The sequence below is a fragment of the Apus apus genome, chromosome 9 (genome assembly GCF_020740795.1).
Source record: "Apus apus isolate bApuApu2 chromosome 9, bApuApu2.pri.cur, whole genome shotgun sequence".
NCBI classification, from domain to species: domain Eukaryota; kingdom Metazoa; phylum Chordata; class Aves; order Apodiformes; family Apodidae; genus Apus; species Apus apus.
In genome coordinates this window covers 8272541-8288421 of record NC_067290.1, presented here as the reverse complement: position 1 = coordinate 8288421, position 15881 = coordinate 8272541, and the positions used below count along the sequence as shown (strand labels likewise).

General features: G+C 44.9%; 1 protein-coding gene across 1 annotated transcript; it reads right to left on the bottom strand.

Annotated features, from left to right (window-relative positions):
- Positions 1 to 79: 79 nt before the first annotated feature.
- Positions 80 to 13200, bottom strand: ZXDC (ZXD family zinc finger C). The gene is made up of 10 exons (XM_051627592.1): positions 12087 to 13200; positions 11083 to 11235; positions 10046 to 10124; positions 9806 to 9936; positions 8678 to 8848; positions 7443 to 8128; positions 6654 to 6738; positions 4672 to 4844; positions 3307 to 3408; positions 80 to 2282 (listed from the first exon to the last, which is right to left on the bottom strand). The coding sequence occupies exons 1-10, from the start codon at positions 13198 to 13200 to the stop codon at positions 2196 to 2198; spliced, it is 2781 nt and encodes a 926-aa protein (XP_051483552.1). The 3' UTR covers positions 80 to 2195.
- Between the last annotated feature and the right edge of the window lie 2681 nt (positions 13201 to 15881).

The window sequence follows — 15881 nt, the reverse complement described above, 5'->3', positions numbered from 1 at the left end:
GCAAAGGGAAAACACAAGCTGCTAACAAGTAGCTTTATGTCAGATGCATCAATCCAAAGAACAACACCCAGTGACAAACTGACCATAAAAAAAAGCTTTATTAACCCTTTTGCACCAGCAGTTCTTCAGGTATCCATTGCCAGCAATGGAGTTCAAGCCAAGTGATCCCATTTTCGGCCCCAAGAGGTTAGCACTTTACATTCACTTACAAAGCTGAGTGAGGTACATTTTCAGAAGTAGAAAGATGTGGTTAGAAGTCCCATAAAAAGTTGGAGTGTTCCTTGGCCATTTTAGTAGATCAAGAACTGGTATGGTCCTTGAGAACAGAACAATGCAGGCATTGGGAGCACGAGGTGTCTCAGGTTCCAGGGAGAGGATGGTGACCACTAGAGCAAGACCCAGTAGTCCCTTCAGCATGATTCTTCTTCAGCCCTTCTACCTCTCTCAGGAGTTGACTCCATGTCAACAGCCACCAGGTAGAAGATCTCATCTATCAATCAGTTTGGTTTGGAAACCAAATCTGAGACGGTTAAGGGATTCTCCAGACATAAGCTGTAAACTCAGGATGAGAGGATCAGAGAGAGCTCTATGCTCAGTTAAGCTAAAGATAGAAAAATAAAAACGGTTCAACCAGAGGATAAAACTGCCTACAAATTAGGATCTGAAGTTGAATGTAACCTGTATACTTTTTTTTTTCCTCCCCAAGTTTTCAACCAAAACAGCATTTATCTGGACACATACATAGTTCAAAAGGCACAGGAAGTAAAAGCATTTCTGAATGACCTCGTGTGAATTCAACACCAGTATAACTGTAAAATAAATATGTGCAAGATTAGAAAGATCACAACATTCTTATTTTGTAAAAAAAAAATAATAATAATACACATACGTGCATACACACACCTCATTGAGAATAAAAAACAATACATACACCCTTTTATCAAACTCCTGTACATAATTTTATAGGCATTCAGTACACCACCTTAAGAAACATTTAAATTACTACCTTAAAATGTAACCAAACAGTGTTGTATTTTTTTTCCTATACAAGCCTATACTTACTTAGGTGTCTGCAATCCAGGTAAATACAGTACATACAACCTCTCCCCCTGCCCCAAAGAGAAACTGTAGTTTTTCAGTGGGGCAAATCTTCCTAGGTAACAATTCTTTTTCCCCTCATAAAATACTCAGAAAACTGCATATTCTGTAAACCAGCCAGAAGCTCCATGTGCACGTGACACTCTGGGATATCAGGAAAGAACAAGTGTTATCAGTGCTCAATTGAAAAAAAGAAAAAAACAAAAACCTAATATAAAAAGATAGTGGCCAGTTCACAGGTAACTTGGCAGCAGTTTATAGATGAGATAAAATAAAGGTGCTTAGATTGATGGGACAGTCAACATTCCTCCCAGAAAAAGGAACACAAAGACAAGATGAACCTCTCTCAGCTGCTGTTGGACTTTTGGCTAATCACTTACAGGGAGTACAGTTCTATTGCAGTTTTCAAGTTTTGCTGGAAGAATTCAGCAAAGTATTTAGGATGCAGGAGCAAGGAAAGGGAGAAACTCAACATGAGCTACCAACTGATTCACAGCTAAGTTAACATTTAGAATCTAACTTTCTAAAACAAAGATTTTAAGAGTATCTCGTTGTCATGGCATAGGACATTAATTTCGTTACATGTGACACTTTATTCCAGTTTTCTGCCAAAACAGAAGGGCCAAAACAATAATTTTTTGTGGGTGAAAAACACCTGCAAATTTTAGCTCTTAATTCCTCAATGCCACTGGCTCCAGCAGGAGACCAACAGAAAGAAAGTTTAAACTGTTGTAGGCAGGATTATAAGTTTGTACTTGTTAGCTGTAGAATACTTGCTTTCTGTGAAAACAGTAAATATTACCTCAGTTTGAAGTTTAATACAATACTTCTCCCTGAAACAACACTGTACAGCAGTCTGCCTCAGTCTGGCCAACCACAAGGCAGACAGGGTATCTTACACAGGCACATCAAGTGGGATTTATATTTTTTTAGAAAATCTTTCAGTTGCAGCTGTCCTTAGCAAATTGCAAAGAGTGCAACCACAATCCAGTACTCCTAGTTTTCAGATTTTCCTTGGAAAAAGACCCACACAGTTCTTTCACTCTGTCGAGACACGATTGCCCAATTTGTTTTCGAGTAACTGTTCTAAACAATGGTCATTCCAGATCCTGTAAGTTTATTGTGCTTCCAGTGAATTGAGAGTTATCAGAACCTGCATCATCTTCAGTGGAATTGTGTGGTTCCTGTTAAAACAAACAGCATAAAGAGTTCAGTGCTTTCACCTCTAAGCCTTTAATCTTATCAGTAAGATTACCTTGATATTTATCCAAGAACAGAGAAATGCTTTGAATGGCTTAGAGGAAATTCAAAGCTTTCTTACTTTTTGGACCAACTCAGACAGTGCCACTGTTTTCCTTTGGAACACTTCAGAGCAGCAGTACTAACAGTAATAAATTTAGAATCACTATTTGCTTCTCCTTCATTAACTCTCTACCATGGCCAACGACCCCAGTACTTCCAGATTTAGCATAGTAAGGTGATGCTCTCAAATGAAAAAGCTTTATTTTCCATCCAGGAGAAGCTCACCTGGTAAGAAAAACTGCACTGCAGAGTTTATCAAAACCAAAGAACAAAAGCCCCACAATGTCAAGTAGAAAATGTGATTTATGCACATGCTAATCACTTACTGCTGCTCAGTTCTCAGCTGCTCCTCCTCACTAACATGCAGTTTACTGGAACAGCAGATAACCAAACATTCTGCAAGAAGCTATACAAAGCTTTCTGCATTCAAACAACACTGACACTGAGTAGTTACCAAGGGCAAGCAGTGAAACCAGAGACTGTAGACTTTTTAATCTGCCACTCCCATACAGACACTGCTTTGAAATGTAAGACCAAGACTGTATTCCCCCTTGCTACCCTTCCCGTAGCCTGTACATATCCATTCTGATCTTTTTTCTTGACTCAATACATGCAGCATGGGATATGGAAAACACAGATGGGGCACTTCAGTAGCAAATGAGTAACATTTACTTATTCATTACTGAGTAACAGAAAGAAAAATAACTGCCTACGACGTGTCAAAGGCTGGTAACATGTTCAAGATCAACCTTGCAGTGCAGCTTTCTGCTTATGATTTCTGGTAAGTGAAATTAAACTCCCAAAGGAAAACAAGGTATTTTCATCGGGCAGAACACCAGTCATCATAGCAAACTGTCTTCACTTTCAAGCTAAGCAATAAAACCCAATGACTCTGACATGTTGTACCTGAAGTATGTGAACAGGTAAATCCACTGTAAGCTGAGAATGTGACGAGGAAGACTGAGAGCTCAGTTGAAAGGGCAAGTCTCCCTCTCCTGGGGAATCATCCTGTGAATGAAGAAGCATGATGAGATTACAAGATCCTCCAAGCATCTCAGCCCTGTATGGGAAATTTCACTCAACCTCACATCTTAAAAGAACCTGATAAAGCCAGTGCACTGGACTGGTAAGGCCTAGATCCACAAAGGCATGCAGAAAGCCAACTGCCACTTAAATCTGAACCTAGCTCAGTGTATGACCTGTATGATCCTGTCATACTCAACTTGGAAAATGGGCAAGATCCGAAAGGAAGGAACAGTTCATCTTTCAACAAACCTAACACTCAGAAATCTGCAGCAAGTTTCATCTTGTTGTATGAAGCTCATATTTAACAAAAAAGTTTCAAACATACACACCCATGAGAAAACTAGATGGAGAATTCTGCCCATAGCTCCCTCCATGCTGAATGTTGTTAGGAAGAAAATGTAAGGAACTTAACTCTCTCTCTGGATACCATGCAAAAACATATTGCCTGCCATGCTCCAACTAATTATCTCACATCAATTACTAGGTATTTTTAGGAAAAAACTGCTTTACTTCAACAGTTTCAGCTGAAACTTCATTTTGCAGGAAGCTCTGCATGTCAGTTTCATTTACCTTTTAAATGACAGAGAAGTGCAAAAATTTAAGAATTTGTGGGGGGTGGCAAAACCAGAAGACTGGAGGAAAAGGTCATGCTCCTGTGCATCCCCAGAGCCACTTGCATGACAGCAATCCCTTCCTTGTTCAAGAAAAACTCTCCCATACTTAGGGACAGAAATGTAGCATTTGTTTTGCTGCCCTCACACCTGCCTGTCCAAACTAGGGAATTCCTAAGCCCTGAAGGATTATGACTCACACATGTACAACTAAGTTTGCTACAACCCTTAGTTCCCTGCATCATGTGTATCCAGCCTAAGAAGCTGAACAGGACCTTCCCTACAGTTTCAGTGCTCACGTGTTCCAGGCTGGACTGACTACTACTACACTAAACCAAACAAAAACATCTTACCCATTTCCACAATGCATCTCTTTGGGCCCCTAAGCAGTTGAATGATGAAACCAGCTCTGTTTCCAGGTATTTCTAGATCTCTCTAAAGCCAGTTTCACATAAACCTCCCAGGAAAGTGCTTCTTGCAGGCGAATGCCCTCATGAACATGGTACATCCTGCAGATCTCAGGATCCCATCTAGGGGCAGCAGTACCCAAGCTTACAGTTAGTCAGTCTCTTCCACAAATGTGCCAGTTTGGGTGACAGAGGAGGTGAGAGTGTTTTTCCCTCTCAGCTCTTACCTGAAGAAGCTGAATTTGCACATACTGGGCTCCAGTGGCAGGGTCCCTTATTGTCAGCCCTCCGTTTGGCAGAACTATGTTACCACCCAGTCGACTGCCAGGAGTGGATGATGAGAAGTTGGTAGGGCTTACTTTACCACCCTTGCTTTTCCTCTGACCAGAGCCGGATGCCCCTAAAAAAAAAAGGCAATTCTAATAATTAAATGCTTCAAAGCCATTTGCAGAAGTTTTATACAGTTATTTACCCTACACAGCAAATGCCTGGAACAGTGGAATACAATTAAAGCACCATCTGATAACTGCTAAAAGGCCAAACAACAATCAGCTGATGCACTCCAACTGCTGATGAGAGCATCTTCTTACATGAATGCCATTAAAATCACATCACAAACTGCTACACTTAGGGCTCACCCCTGTGGTAGCACAGAAGTACTAGTGTATTTGTGAAGTTACAGAAAGGGATTAGGAAGTAGAATTGCATTTTCTATTTTTAATTTTGCAACTCATTTCCTGAGAAGGCATGTATATCAGTTTTTTCCAACTGTAAAAGGAGTACAGTGATGCTCATCTATTTTCCAGAAAGATTTAAAGGACTTTTAGGTAGAACAGACTACAGAAGTATAACTACCACAGCCTTAAGCATTTTTTCAGTTTAAAACAAGCTGTTTGTATCACAAGGTGAAAACCAAAAACCTAATAAAAATAAACTTAAAGATACAATCCTGTCAGCTGTTTCAAGATTTTGGTTTGGTTTTAAAATGTTTAGTAAACAAAAAGCTTCAAGAACTTCTTTTTAAACACTGAACTTCCCTCTACAGTGCTCATTCAACCTAGTTAAACCAATTAGAAACACAAGACTAATTTAGATTACTTTGAGACACACACAGTAGCATTAAGGCAACAGCTGGTGAGAAGTGGACCACTGGAAGTCTCGAGTAGGAACAGAAAGAGGAATTTTCTGACGTCATTTTCAAGTCACACAGATTCATGCAGTCATTTTTAAACTAATGTCCAAAAGGCATGCTTGATGAACATGCAGATGTTTGGTAACACAGCACACTTAGAACTAGCTTCATAAAGCAGTTATCCTTCCCTGTGATGATTCACTAACCAGGCAGAATTTATGCAGGGATGCCTTTAACCAACAAAGAAACACAAGTGTTCAATTCAGAACTAGTGTCTTAAAGCTGCACCTTAAAAATTATCATCTTGATTTTCAGAGGAAAGAAACTAAAGGAAAGAAAGGAAGAACTAAACTATACACACACACACACACACATATATATATATGCACACACATATATGATATTCAACCCCAGCCCCAAGGGCAAACCCAAACATCAGAGCTCATGCAAGTCTAGTGAGCCACAAGCCATGTTTGATCTGACAAATTAATGGCATATAATTCACATGAGACACCTCTGAGTCAAACTACAGTTTAAGAGAAAGAGAACACATCTGAAATTGATGACCTAAACCTCACCCTGCAGCAGAACTCTCCACGTGGCTAAAACCTAAGAGTGGTTTGAGTATTTCTAGATAACTAAGAAATAAGTCTTACCACTGCACACATGCTGTTACTACGTGAAACACAGAAACTAAACAAATCCAGCTGATGTTTGCATTGTCTGTACTGAGTAAAAAAGAACCCACTACATAAGACCCAAAGCATAAATCACATAAAAGCAAAGTGACCTTATTATTTTTTTAATAAAAAAATAAAAAGCAGATGAACAGACAGCATCTTGTTAACAATCAAGAAACATATGGTGCAGATTCCTTTGTAAACTTACTGTGAACACAGTATATTCCGGAGTGTGATTACCCTGAGTAACAGATGGTACACCACATGCATTATTATTTTAACTAGCAATAACTGGATGGGGTATTTAAGGATGCATTCAGATACCTGCTCCCATTTCACTGCCAAAACCCCTAAATAATTGTATGTAGTAAACGTAACAAAATTAATGGCTTCTCACCTGTGCTGCTCCCATTCCCTTTTTGTTTTCTTTTCTTGGCTAGCTGAATGGCTCTGTAGTCTGTTCTTGCAGACCCACTGCTCTCCTATTAAAAAAAAAAAGCCAAGAGATGCCAAGTTTTTTGAATGCAACAACAAACCAAGACAATGAACACAGACTAAGGAGTTTTCAGGTGCAGTTAACTTTTACATTGCCAAGATTGAATCCTAGTTTTCCATGCTCTTCTAATTAGTGTCAATAAATTCCCTGTATGTACTTAATACTTGTAGTTCAGCACAAAAAGAAGTTAGCTCCACATTTATAGGTGTTCAGATATTAACAGTGTCAACATTCACTTTGTGACGTAAATAAAAAGTTAAGTCTGCAGAAAGGGAAGAGTACTTAAAAAGGGAATGAAGGCTGAGATGAAAATGTTCCCTTTATTCTCTCAGCCCAAATCTTTCACTGGAACAAAATACACCACGTATTCTTGGGTATTCCTGTGAATTTCACTTAATCCTCAGATGGAAAATCAGCAGCTGTCTAATTCCTTATTTTGAAAGGTTCACCCTTAACTCTCCCCACCATAATTCCAGTCTTTCTTAAGAGAACTTATCCCCACACTGAATCTACTTCTGACTACACACCATTCAGCATAACATTCTACATCCTTCATCAAAACCAGCCAAAACACATGATTTGCAGAATATGAGAGTAAAGTCTCCCCATAAGGTACAAGTATCAATGAATATCCCCAAAGTCAGGATGCCTCAGTCATCTGTGAGTAAAATCAATACAGCTATTGTATACCAAAAATGAGCTGCCAGTCACTGGGCCGAGATCCATTTCCTTCTGTGCACTGTAGCTCCCTGGAGGGTTGGAGAAGACAAACTGCGTCACTACTTTGCTGCCCTCTTGCTGCCCAACAACGTCCGAGCTAGGAAGCAAATTCCTTTCAACTTTAGTTGGTGTTAGTAACTCAGGCACATTGGTACCACCGAGGCTACTAGAAGGAGTCAAAGTGGTTGTGTCAATGGTTAAATTATTGCTGGATGTCAAACTGTGCACATCTTGACTGGAATTCCTCACCGACAGAGATGCCAGCGAACCCAAGGCTTCTGCATTGACAGTCTGTACATCATCCAAATTTAAAGTGCTTTGCTGTAGAACTGTTGTACTGGTTCCCAGCAAGAGAGAACTGTCCAGGCTCTGTGGCATATCGCTGCTAGCCACCAGTATCAAGGGATCAACTGCCTGGCTTAAGGAACTGCTACTGACAGGCAGGTTTCCTCCAAGTGTTGAACCCACCGAAGCAACATCAATGGTGACAATTCCAGAGTTCACTAGTGCCATGTCTGTTGCAATTCCAGAATTATTACTAGACACATTGGAGAACAGGGATACGAGGTCTATGTTGCTGAGATCGCTCTGTCCTGGACTGGTGAGTTCACTGCTGGGTGTAAGGGAGCTGGTCGCTTCAAGCTGAGTTAGGAGATCTGGAAGAGAAAGGTTTGGTTATAAGACAGACCTTTCATCAGACAATGGGGAGGAAAAATATGAACGGTCAGAGAAAAAAGCTTAAAACTCTAGATTCCCAGCCTTTCAGAACACTTCCCAACTTCCCCGAAAGCAGATTTAAGGAAGACATTACTGAAATAAGTTCACTCCTTTAACGAAAAATTTCAGTTACAAAAGCACTTGCCAAAAGATCACACTACGGCGAGTCCAGACTAAGTTAGGTTGTAAAGGAGTGGAGAAAGGAGTGCAAAAAGAAGTGCTTTTAGTCCTTGTTCATATTTTACAGACAACATGGGGAAGGACAAGCTCTACTGCATTTTAAAAAGCTGCAGTCTCTCATTTTCTGATAGTCAATTGCAAATCTCACTGAAAATTTTAGAAGGGGTGGAAACAACTCATCTCAGTAAAGATTTTGCCACGCGTATCAAAGGGGCTGGGACTTCCAACATCATTAAATACACATTTTCCTTATTAAAGCATTTAGCTTTTCCATTGCACCCTCCTGTAGTTTGAAACAAATACTGTACCTGGGCTGAAGTTATGCTGTTTGACCATGTGAGTCTTCATACTGTGCTTGGATGTGAATAACTTATTACAGCTGGATACAGGGCAACGAGTCTTTAACGAGTCCACATCCTGAAGATGTTTTTTGGAGTGAATATACAGACTACTCCGAGCTGAAAATTTTGCACAACAGCCTGCAAGAAGATACACAAGTCTTTGAAATTACATCTAATTTTGGTTTGAAGTTCACATTTAATGTCTTAGCAAAACAAATCACAGTGGCTCTGGATAATTCTCTTTCCTATTTTGCAGTGCCTGTACAAACATTTAGATGAATCCAAAAAAAGCTAAATATATATTTCTTCATTTATCTAGGACTTCTCAGTGGGTAGGGCAGTTCAACAACTTCTTTCTGACACGAAGAAACTCTGAAGTCATTCAATGTAATGCACAGCCTCTCCCCACTGTGGCATCTTATATGTAAACTCTTCATGACAACTGCTGGCAAAACCATTACAAGGAGAAACAATCACCTAGTAGAGCTATTTTACCTTATGAAGCAGAATATTCTGGATCAGACATAAAAATCTTTGTTCCTGGAGTCCTACTAAAGTGATGGAGGTAGGGGTAAGAATCCCACAGAGCACCAGCATGGACCCCTTATGCCCACAACAGACCCCACTCACACAGCCATCCCCCATCCATCAGCAGAGGCTACCACAGCACAACCACTGAACACTCCAGATGATGTGTCACAACAACAAAACGTGGCGTTGAAGGTGTTGCATAGGACCACTTTTCACCTCTTTTGATGAATCAAGTGAAAAAGCTGAGCTACAGAAACTGACCATCAGAAGTAGGATTTTCCAGAACAAGGCAGTCCTGTCCATCAGAAAGAAAAAATAAGCTAAAAAAGAAAAATCCTCCTAGAGCATGAACCAGTATCTTCTCTGCAATACATAAATTTGAGAATGATCACTCATTCAGTTACAAAGTCTTCTGTTTAGTTTTGCTTCTTCAAACTCTGCAAGTAAACTTACTCTAAACTGTTGCAATTCTGTAACAAGTTTATGTTTAGGAAAGACACAAGCAAGCGTTTGGTAACATACACATAAATTACCAGTTAACACATAGAAGAAGTGGAGTAATACCTTCTACTGGACACTCAAATGGTTTTGTACCCAGATGAGTTATACTGTGGCCTTTCAAGTGTTCTGCTCTTGTGAAGGACTTCCCACAGCCTTCTACTGGGCACATAAATCTCCTGTCATCTTCATGTTTCCTACAAGGGAAGGAAATTGCCATTGGCATGATTAACTGCTGCTTTAATTACTGGAAGGAACACAAACAAAGAGCAAGTGACTCGGAACAGTATAACCAGAAAAGGCTACCTTTTATGTCTCAGCAGCTTGGACATACTGGTGAAAGACCAGCCACAACCTTCAAAGTCACAGATAAAAGGCCTTTCACCTTAAGCAAAGAAAGGTTTTGTTAATAAACTAATACAAAAATAGAGACTGCTACTACAAAATCTCAAAGGCTGGTTAAATTGAATTAAAGACAAGAAGATTCAGCCACCCCCTCCTGCAATTCACTGCACGGTCCTGTGCTCCTTCCCTCTCAGACAGAGCCTTCTTCTACTCAAAGCCATTGCATCTTCCACTATGCATTAGGGAGCACAGGTAATTATCAATCCATCTCCTGCTAATCTGAGATATCTTGCAGGTGCTTCAATCATCAGTAAGAGCATTATTCAAAACAGAAGCACAACTGAAATGTTATTTCCCATTTACATGACATGTGATACACGTTGATTACAATATGTAGCACGTAAAGTTGGTTTCCATTAAGTTTATGAGTTTTCACTTTAAAAAATTGCTTTTAAAAAAACAACCAAAAATAAAACCTCCACACTGTAAAGCCATAAACCCACGATAACAAAGGGCAGTACAGAGGGCAGTACAGAGCACACACAATTGCCCTTAAAACATTAAAAGGCTAGATTGTAGTGGTCCTTGCACATCAGAAGTGCTTGTCTAAGTTGCAATTCATCTTGCTGTTCCAAGCTTTGGTATGCACATCCCACAAGTTTTGAGAGATTTTAAGCTGTTTGTTTCAACCAAGACTAGAATTCACACAATATTGTGAATGTCGATGAATTTGGGAACAGAGCTGGGATAATTTTTCTGAACAGAGTTCACACGCTAAAAGCCACAGCTTTCCACATCTGTAGCTACTTTTTATCTGTCAAGTTCATTCAGCAGTCTGAACCTAAAAAGGCCAGGAATAAAGCATTTTTACTGACTTCAGATAACCCACGGCACCCTTTCTCCCTTCTAGACTTCCAGTTTTTCCAGTGAACTGAAGCCCACTCTCCAGATATTACCTTCCATGTACTTCCCCCGATACAAGTCACCCTCGTGAATACCTGTGTGACTCCTCATGTGGATTTTCAGCCGGCAGGCTTTGTCATACTGCTTGTTACAGCCAGGGAACGAACAGGAGAACTGCTCTTGCTCTCTGAAGTGGGCTCGATTATGGGAGAACAACGCACTCACGGTGATGAACGTTCTCTCGCACCCTGGGGGGGAGACGGAAGCGGTGCACCAGCTTGACACAAAACTGAAGTAGGAAAACTACATTCTTTCTCCCTCCCAACCTTCAGTGAGGGACTTTTACGATCCCTTTTCCATGATATTGCATCCTGGCACACAGAAAAATGCAACCGTGAAATCCTAAATTACAGAATCACAGAATCCCAGGGGTTGGAAGGGACCTGGAAAGATCATCTAGTCCAACCCCCCTGCCAGAGCAGGATCCCCTAGAGCACATCACACAGGTGGGTTTGGAATGTCTCCAGAGAAGGAGACTCCACAACCTCTCTGGGCAGCCTGTCCCAGGGCTCTGTCACTCTCACAGGAAAGAAGTTCTTCCTGATATTCGCATGGAACCTCCTATGCTCCAGTTTGCATCCACTGCCCCTTGTCCTATCACTGGACATCACTGAAAAAAGCCTGGCTCTGTCCTCCTGACACTCACCCTTTACAAATTTGTAAACACTGATGAGGTCACTACTCTCAGGGATAACAATTATTTAGACAAGCTGGGCAGCAAAACACATAGAGCCCAATTTAAGGCCTACCACTGAAGACTCGAGCTATGACTTCGCTTCACCACACCAGCACAAAGCCACACGAAAGGTGACCAGTGAAGACACGGCATCCTCCAGCTCACAAACCTTCCCCCTAGAGACCTGAGGTGACCTGGGGCGGGCGCCTTCCCCAAACCCCGGGGGGGGCAACACAAAGGCTCAGGAGGGCCAGGAAGGATGGAGAGCGAGCTGAGCACATCCCACGGCAGCGACGCCACCCTGACCCGGGAGAGCGATACTTGGGGAAAGGGATGGGCGGGCAGCAAGCCCCGGAGGCTTACCGGGGAAGTCGCAGCGGTAGGGCCGCTCGGGCTCCAGGTGGCTGCGGCGGCGGTGGGCGGCGAGGCGGGCGGCGCTGGGGAAGCGTTGCCCACACGCCTCGCACTTGTGCGCCGCCTCCTGCTCGTGGGCGCGGCTGTGGGCCCGCAGGTTGTAGACGGTGGTGAAGCGCTTGGTGCAGCCGGGCGCCGCGCAGGCGAAGGGCCGCAGCTTGTCGTGCGAGTGCAGGTGCCGCCGCAACTTGTAGGCCGTGGCGAAAGACCAAGCGCAGCCCGGCACCGGGCAGCCGAAAGGCCGAGCCGCCCCCGCCGCCGCCGCTCCCGCCGAGCCCCGCCCGTCCTCCCCGCCACCGCCGTGCGCCGAAAGGCGGTGCAGCCGCAGCTGCTGCTTGCGGGGAAAAGCCTCACCGCAACGCGGCTCCGGGCAGGGGAAAGCCGGCGGCGAGCGCGGCCGCGGCCCGCCCGGCGGCTCGGCGGGGCTGGCGGCAGCGGGGGGCGGCAGCGGGGCGGGCGGCGGCGGCGGCGGCGTGGCTCCCGCGGCCTGCTCGGCGCCCGGCCCCAGCGTCAGGACGCCGTTCTCGATGCGCACCACCAGGCTCTGGTTGTTGATGGTGATGGTCCCCGAGAAGGAGCCGTCCTCCGCCCCGCCGCCGCCCTCGCCATCGGCGGGGGGCAGCGAGGGCGGCGGCGGCGGGGGAGGAGGAGGAGGCGGCGGCGGCGCCGAGCTAGAGGCCTCCTCCGGCGGCTCGGCGGGCGGCGGGCCGGGCTGGGCGCGCCCCGCTTCGCCGCCGCCCGGGCCGGCCTCGGCCGCGCCGCGCACCACGTTGAAAACGAGCAGGAGTCCGTCGTTGTCGGGCGCGGGCCCCGCGGGCGGCGCGCAGGGGCTAGGCGCCGGGCTGCCGCCGGACTCCGGCTTCTCCTCCACCAGCAGCACCGGGAAGCTCACGTAGAGGCCCGACGCGGCGGTGCTGGCGGCGGAGGAGGCGGCGGCGGCCGGTTCCCAGTCGGGCGGCGGCGGCGGGCGGCCCTGGGCGGCGGCCGGCGCGGCGGGGCCGCCATGTTGGGCGCCGGGCCGGGCCCGGGCCGCCTCCGCGGCGGGCAGCCCCTGCGTTTCCATCTTGGGGGTCCCTGTAGCAGCGGCTGAAACCGGAGCCGCGGGGCGGGGCTGGCTCGGGCCGGCGAGGAAACCCGGAGCCTGGCGCTGCGGAGCGGGAGCGGCCCGGGAGGGGCCGGGGAAACCCGGAACGCGGAGCCGCGGACGGGGCGGAGCTGCCCCGGCTGCTTCCCCGCTCCTGGGGGAGGCTGCGGCAGCCCAGCTTGCACCTTTACCTGCGCTCCGAGGGGAGAGGGCCAGAAGACGAAGAAGTTCAGTATCGGGGCATTTTTCCAGGGTTGCTTTGTCCTGTTCATATCGAGGGAGCAGCTGCGCCAGAGCAGGCAGTTGAACCCAGGCAACACCCCCTGCAAAATCATCTCGTGCATGAGAGTTTTCCCATTCTTGGTCCAAAGTTTCTTTGGGAGAACGTTCAGCTGCCTTCCGGCACTGCGGTACTTCAGGAAAAGGGAAAATGATCCCGTTGACTTTCTCCTGCTCCTCCTGGGAGACCCGATGAGCAGCCCCAGCAGAGGGTGCTGCCATCCTTCCATTCAGCAAATTATTCCCCCTTTCCTCTGAGAAATTTTGCATCAAATCTGTAACAGCAAGGATGGGAAACTGCTGGCCGGGCACCCTCAGCTCAGGGACAGCTGGTACTGATCGCCATAGAGCTGCAGGTACCTCCAGAGCTCCATGATCGCCATAGAGCTGCAGGTACATCCAGAGCTCCGTGATTGCCACAGAGCTGCAGGTACATCCAGAGCTCCACTGTGCACCTTCACAGCCACCTGCACTGGGTCTGAAGCCTCTGGGTGCTTGAGCTCAGCTGCCTCTGAAATCCCCCTTACCCCGCTGCTGTCACTGAGGGTGGATCATTCCTGTTCTTGGCAACCCCCAGCCATCCTGGTCTCCCTAGGGAGGTCTTTGCAGTACCTTCCTTCATGTTCCTGGGAAAAGTAAGTTCTGCTGAGGACCTTAGGTGCATCCCTAGCTGAAGCATGTCAAACTTGGAGAAAAAAGAAAATAAAATCAAGGCACAAATGCCTTAGGTTTGACACATCCTGGAGAGGTTCAACAAAGCCCTGACCAGGAGAGCTACTGTCTCATGTCACCAGCTTCATACCTTTGAAAAGCACTGTAGTTACAGACATACAAGTGTTCTGCATTAATTACCCTTCATCACCAAGGTCTTGCCTCTGTCTGCAACCAGGCAAAAGCTTTTGGGAATAAATTTTTACATTTTGAGGAAAGCATCAAGGTACCAAGAGTCCCAAGAAACATGCTTCAGCCTGTGGCAAACTTGAGACTTCTCTACAGAAATTCACTCCCTCTATACCCACTGCCTCAACCTGACTGATGCAATACCTACAGGTGGATAGCTTGAAGGCTGCTCTCCCTGTATTGGGTTTGTCCAGCAGTGCAGTCAGCTACCTAAAACAGAAATCAGCATCCTCACAGAACAACAGCCCATTCACAGTCCCAGCTTCTCTGCAAAGAAGCAGGGAACAGATACAACAGAGGCTCAGCAGAGCTCAGAAAGGGCAATCTTCTCATTGGGCTTGTTTCTTAGTTCTATGTGCTGGAAACCACCAAATATTTATCCCAGGCAGTAACAGGTTACTGTAGCCTCCCAAAAATATTGTAAACCTCAGCCAGTTCACGTTTATTAAACACTTGAGAAACACTGCTAAAAGACTAAAGTAGATTTAAATGTATATACATACCTATATATACTACATAATTAAAATAAACAACAGTGAATAGTCACAAATATGACCAACTGTTCATCAATTCACTGCCTGTCACTCCTTTTACCTTACTCATGCTACTTCATTAATAAAGACTTTATAATTTGAAATTCAACCAGTAGCTCTTGTGTAGTGCTCATACATGCAAGTTCTATGTCTCCCTGCAGGCAGTCCAGCATTATAAAATCCCAGGGACCTGAGTGGCATTACATCCAGACATACTTTCAAGGTTATGTCCTCTGGTCTGTAAAGCTACAAGGATGAAAACAAAGTGAACATGCTGACAGCTGCCACAGTGCTAAACAACACAAAGACGAAGAATTAATAAATGAATATTTCTTCAACCTTTTGTCTTTGGCTGATTTTCAACTCAGGATTAAATCTACTGAGCAGCTCTATGTTCTTTAGTAAAGAAAAGCCAGTGTGTATTTTCTGGTTGTTCCTCTTGACAAAACAGTATCCCAGTGTTGCTGAGCTATGAAGACTAGAGTGGTTTTGTATAACACCAAGATACTAATTCTGGACCCAGAGCAGTGTGGTTATTAATGATAGGTAATGCATAACATATGTTAAAGTAAGAGTTGTCAAATCTGGCTGACAACTCCTCACATCTCAGTCATGTAACTTGGTGATGTTGGCAGTTTTTTCCACAACATAAAGCAATTCCAATCAACTGCAGATTGCACTTCACAGAAGGTTCAGTTACGAGCAGATGCCAGACTCTCACTATTCATCTGGAGACATACACAGTACGTGAACAGGGTAAAGAACTGATTTGTGATTCAGAATGAATGGTTTCCTTTACTCAGCACCAGGAAAAACACAGCATTGCAGAATGTGCTTACCTGGCAAGGACCAATCTAGCAGCTGTATCCTTTGAGTCCACCCAGCCCTGAGGACTGCAGCTCATCACACCTCATCTGCAGCAGCCAACACAGGTTTACCCTTTCCCTT

Coding starts and splice junctions, on each gene's coding strand:
- ZXDC (XM_051627592.1), bottom strand. CDS start 13,200: ATGGAAACGCAGGGGCTGCCCGCCGCGGAGGCGGCCCGGGCCCGGCCC. Junction 10,125..11,082: donor CCACATGAGGAGTCACACAG/GTATTCACGAGG, acceptor TCTTTGCTTAAG/GTGAAAGGCCTTTTATCTGT. Junction 9,937..10,045: donor AAGCTGCTGAGACATAAAAG/GTAGCCTTTTCT, acceptor CTTCCCTTGTAG/GAAACATGAAGATGACAGGA.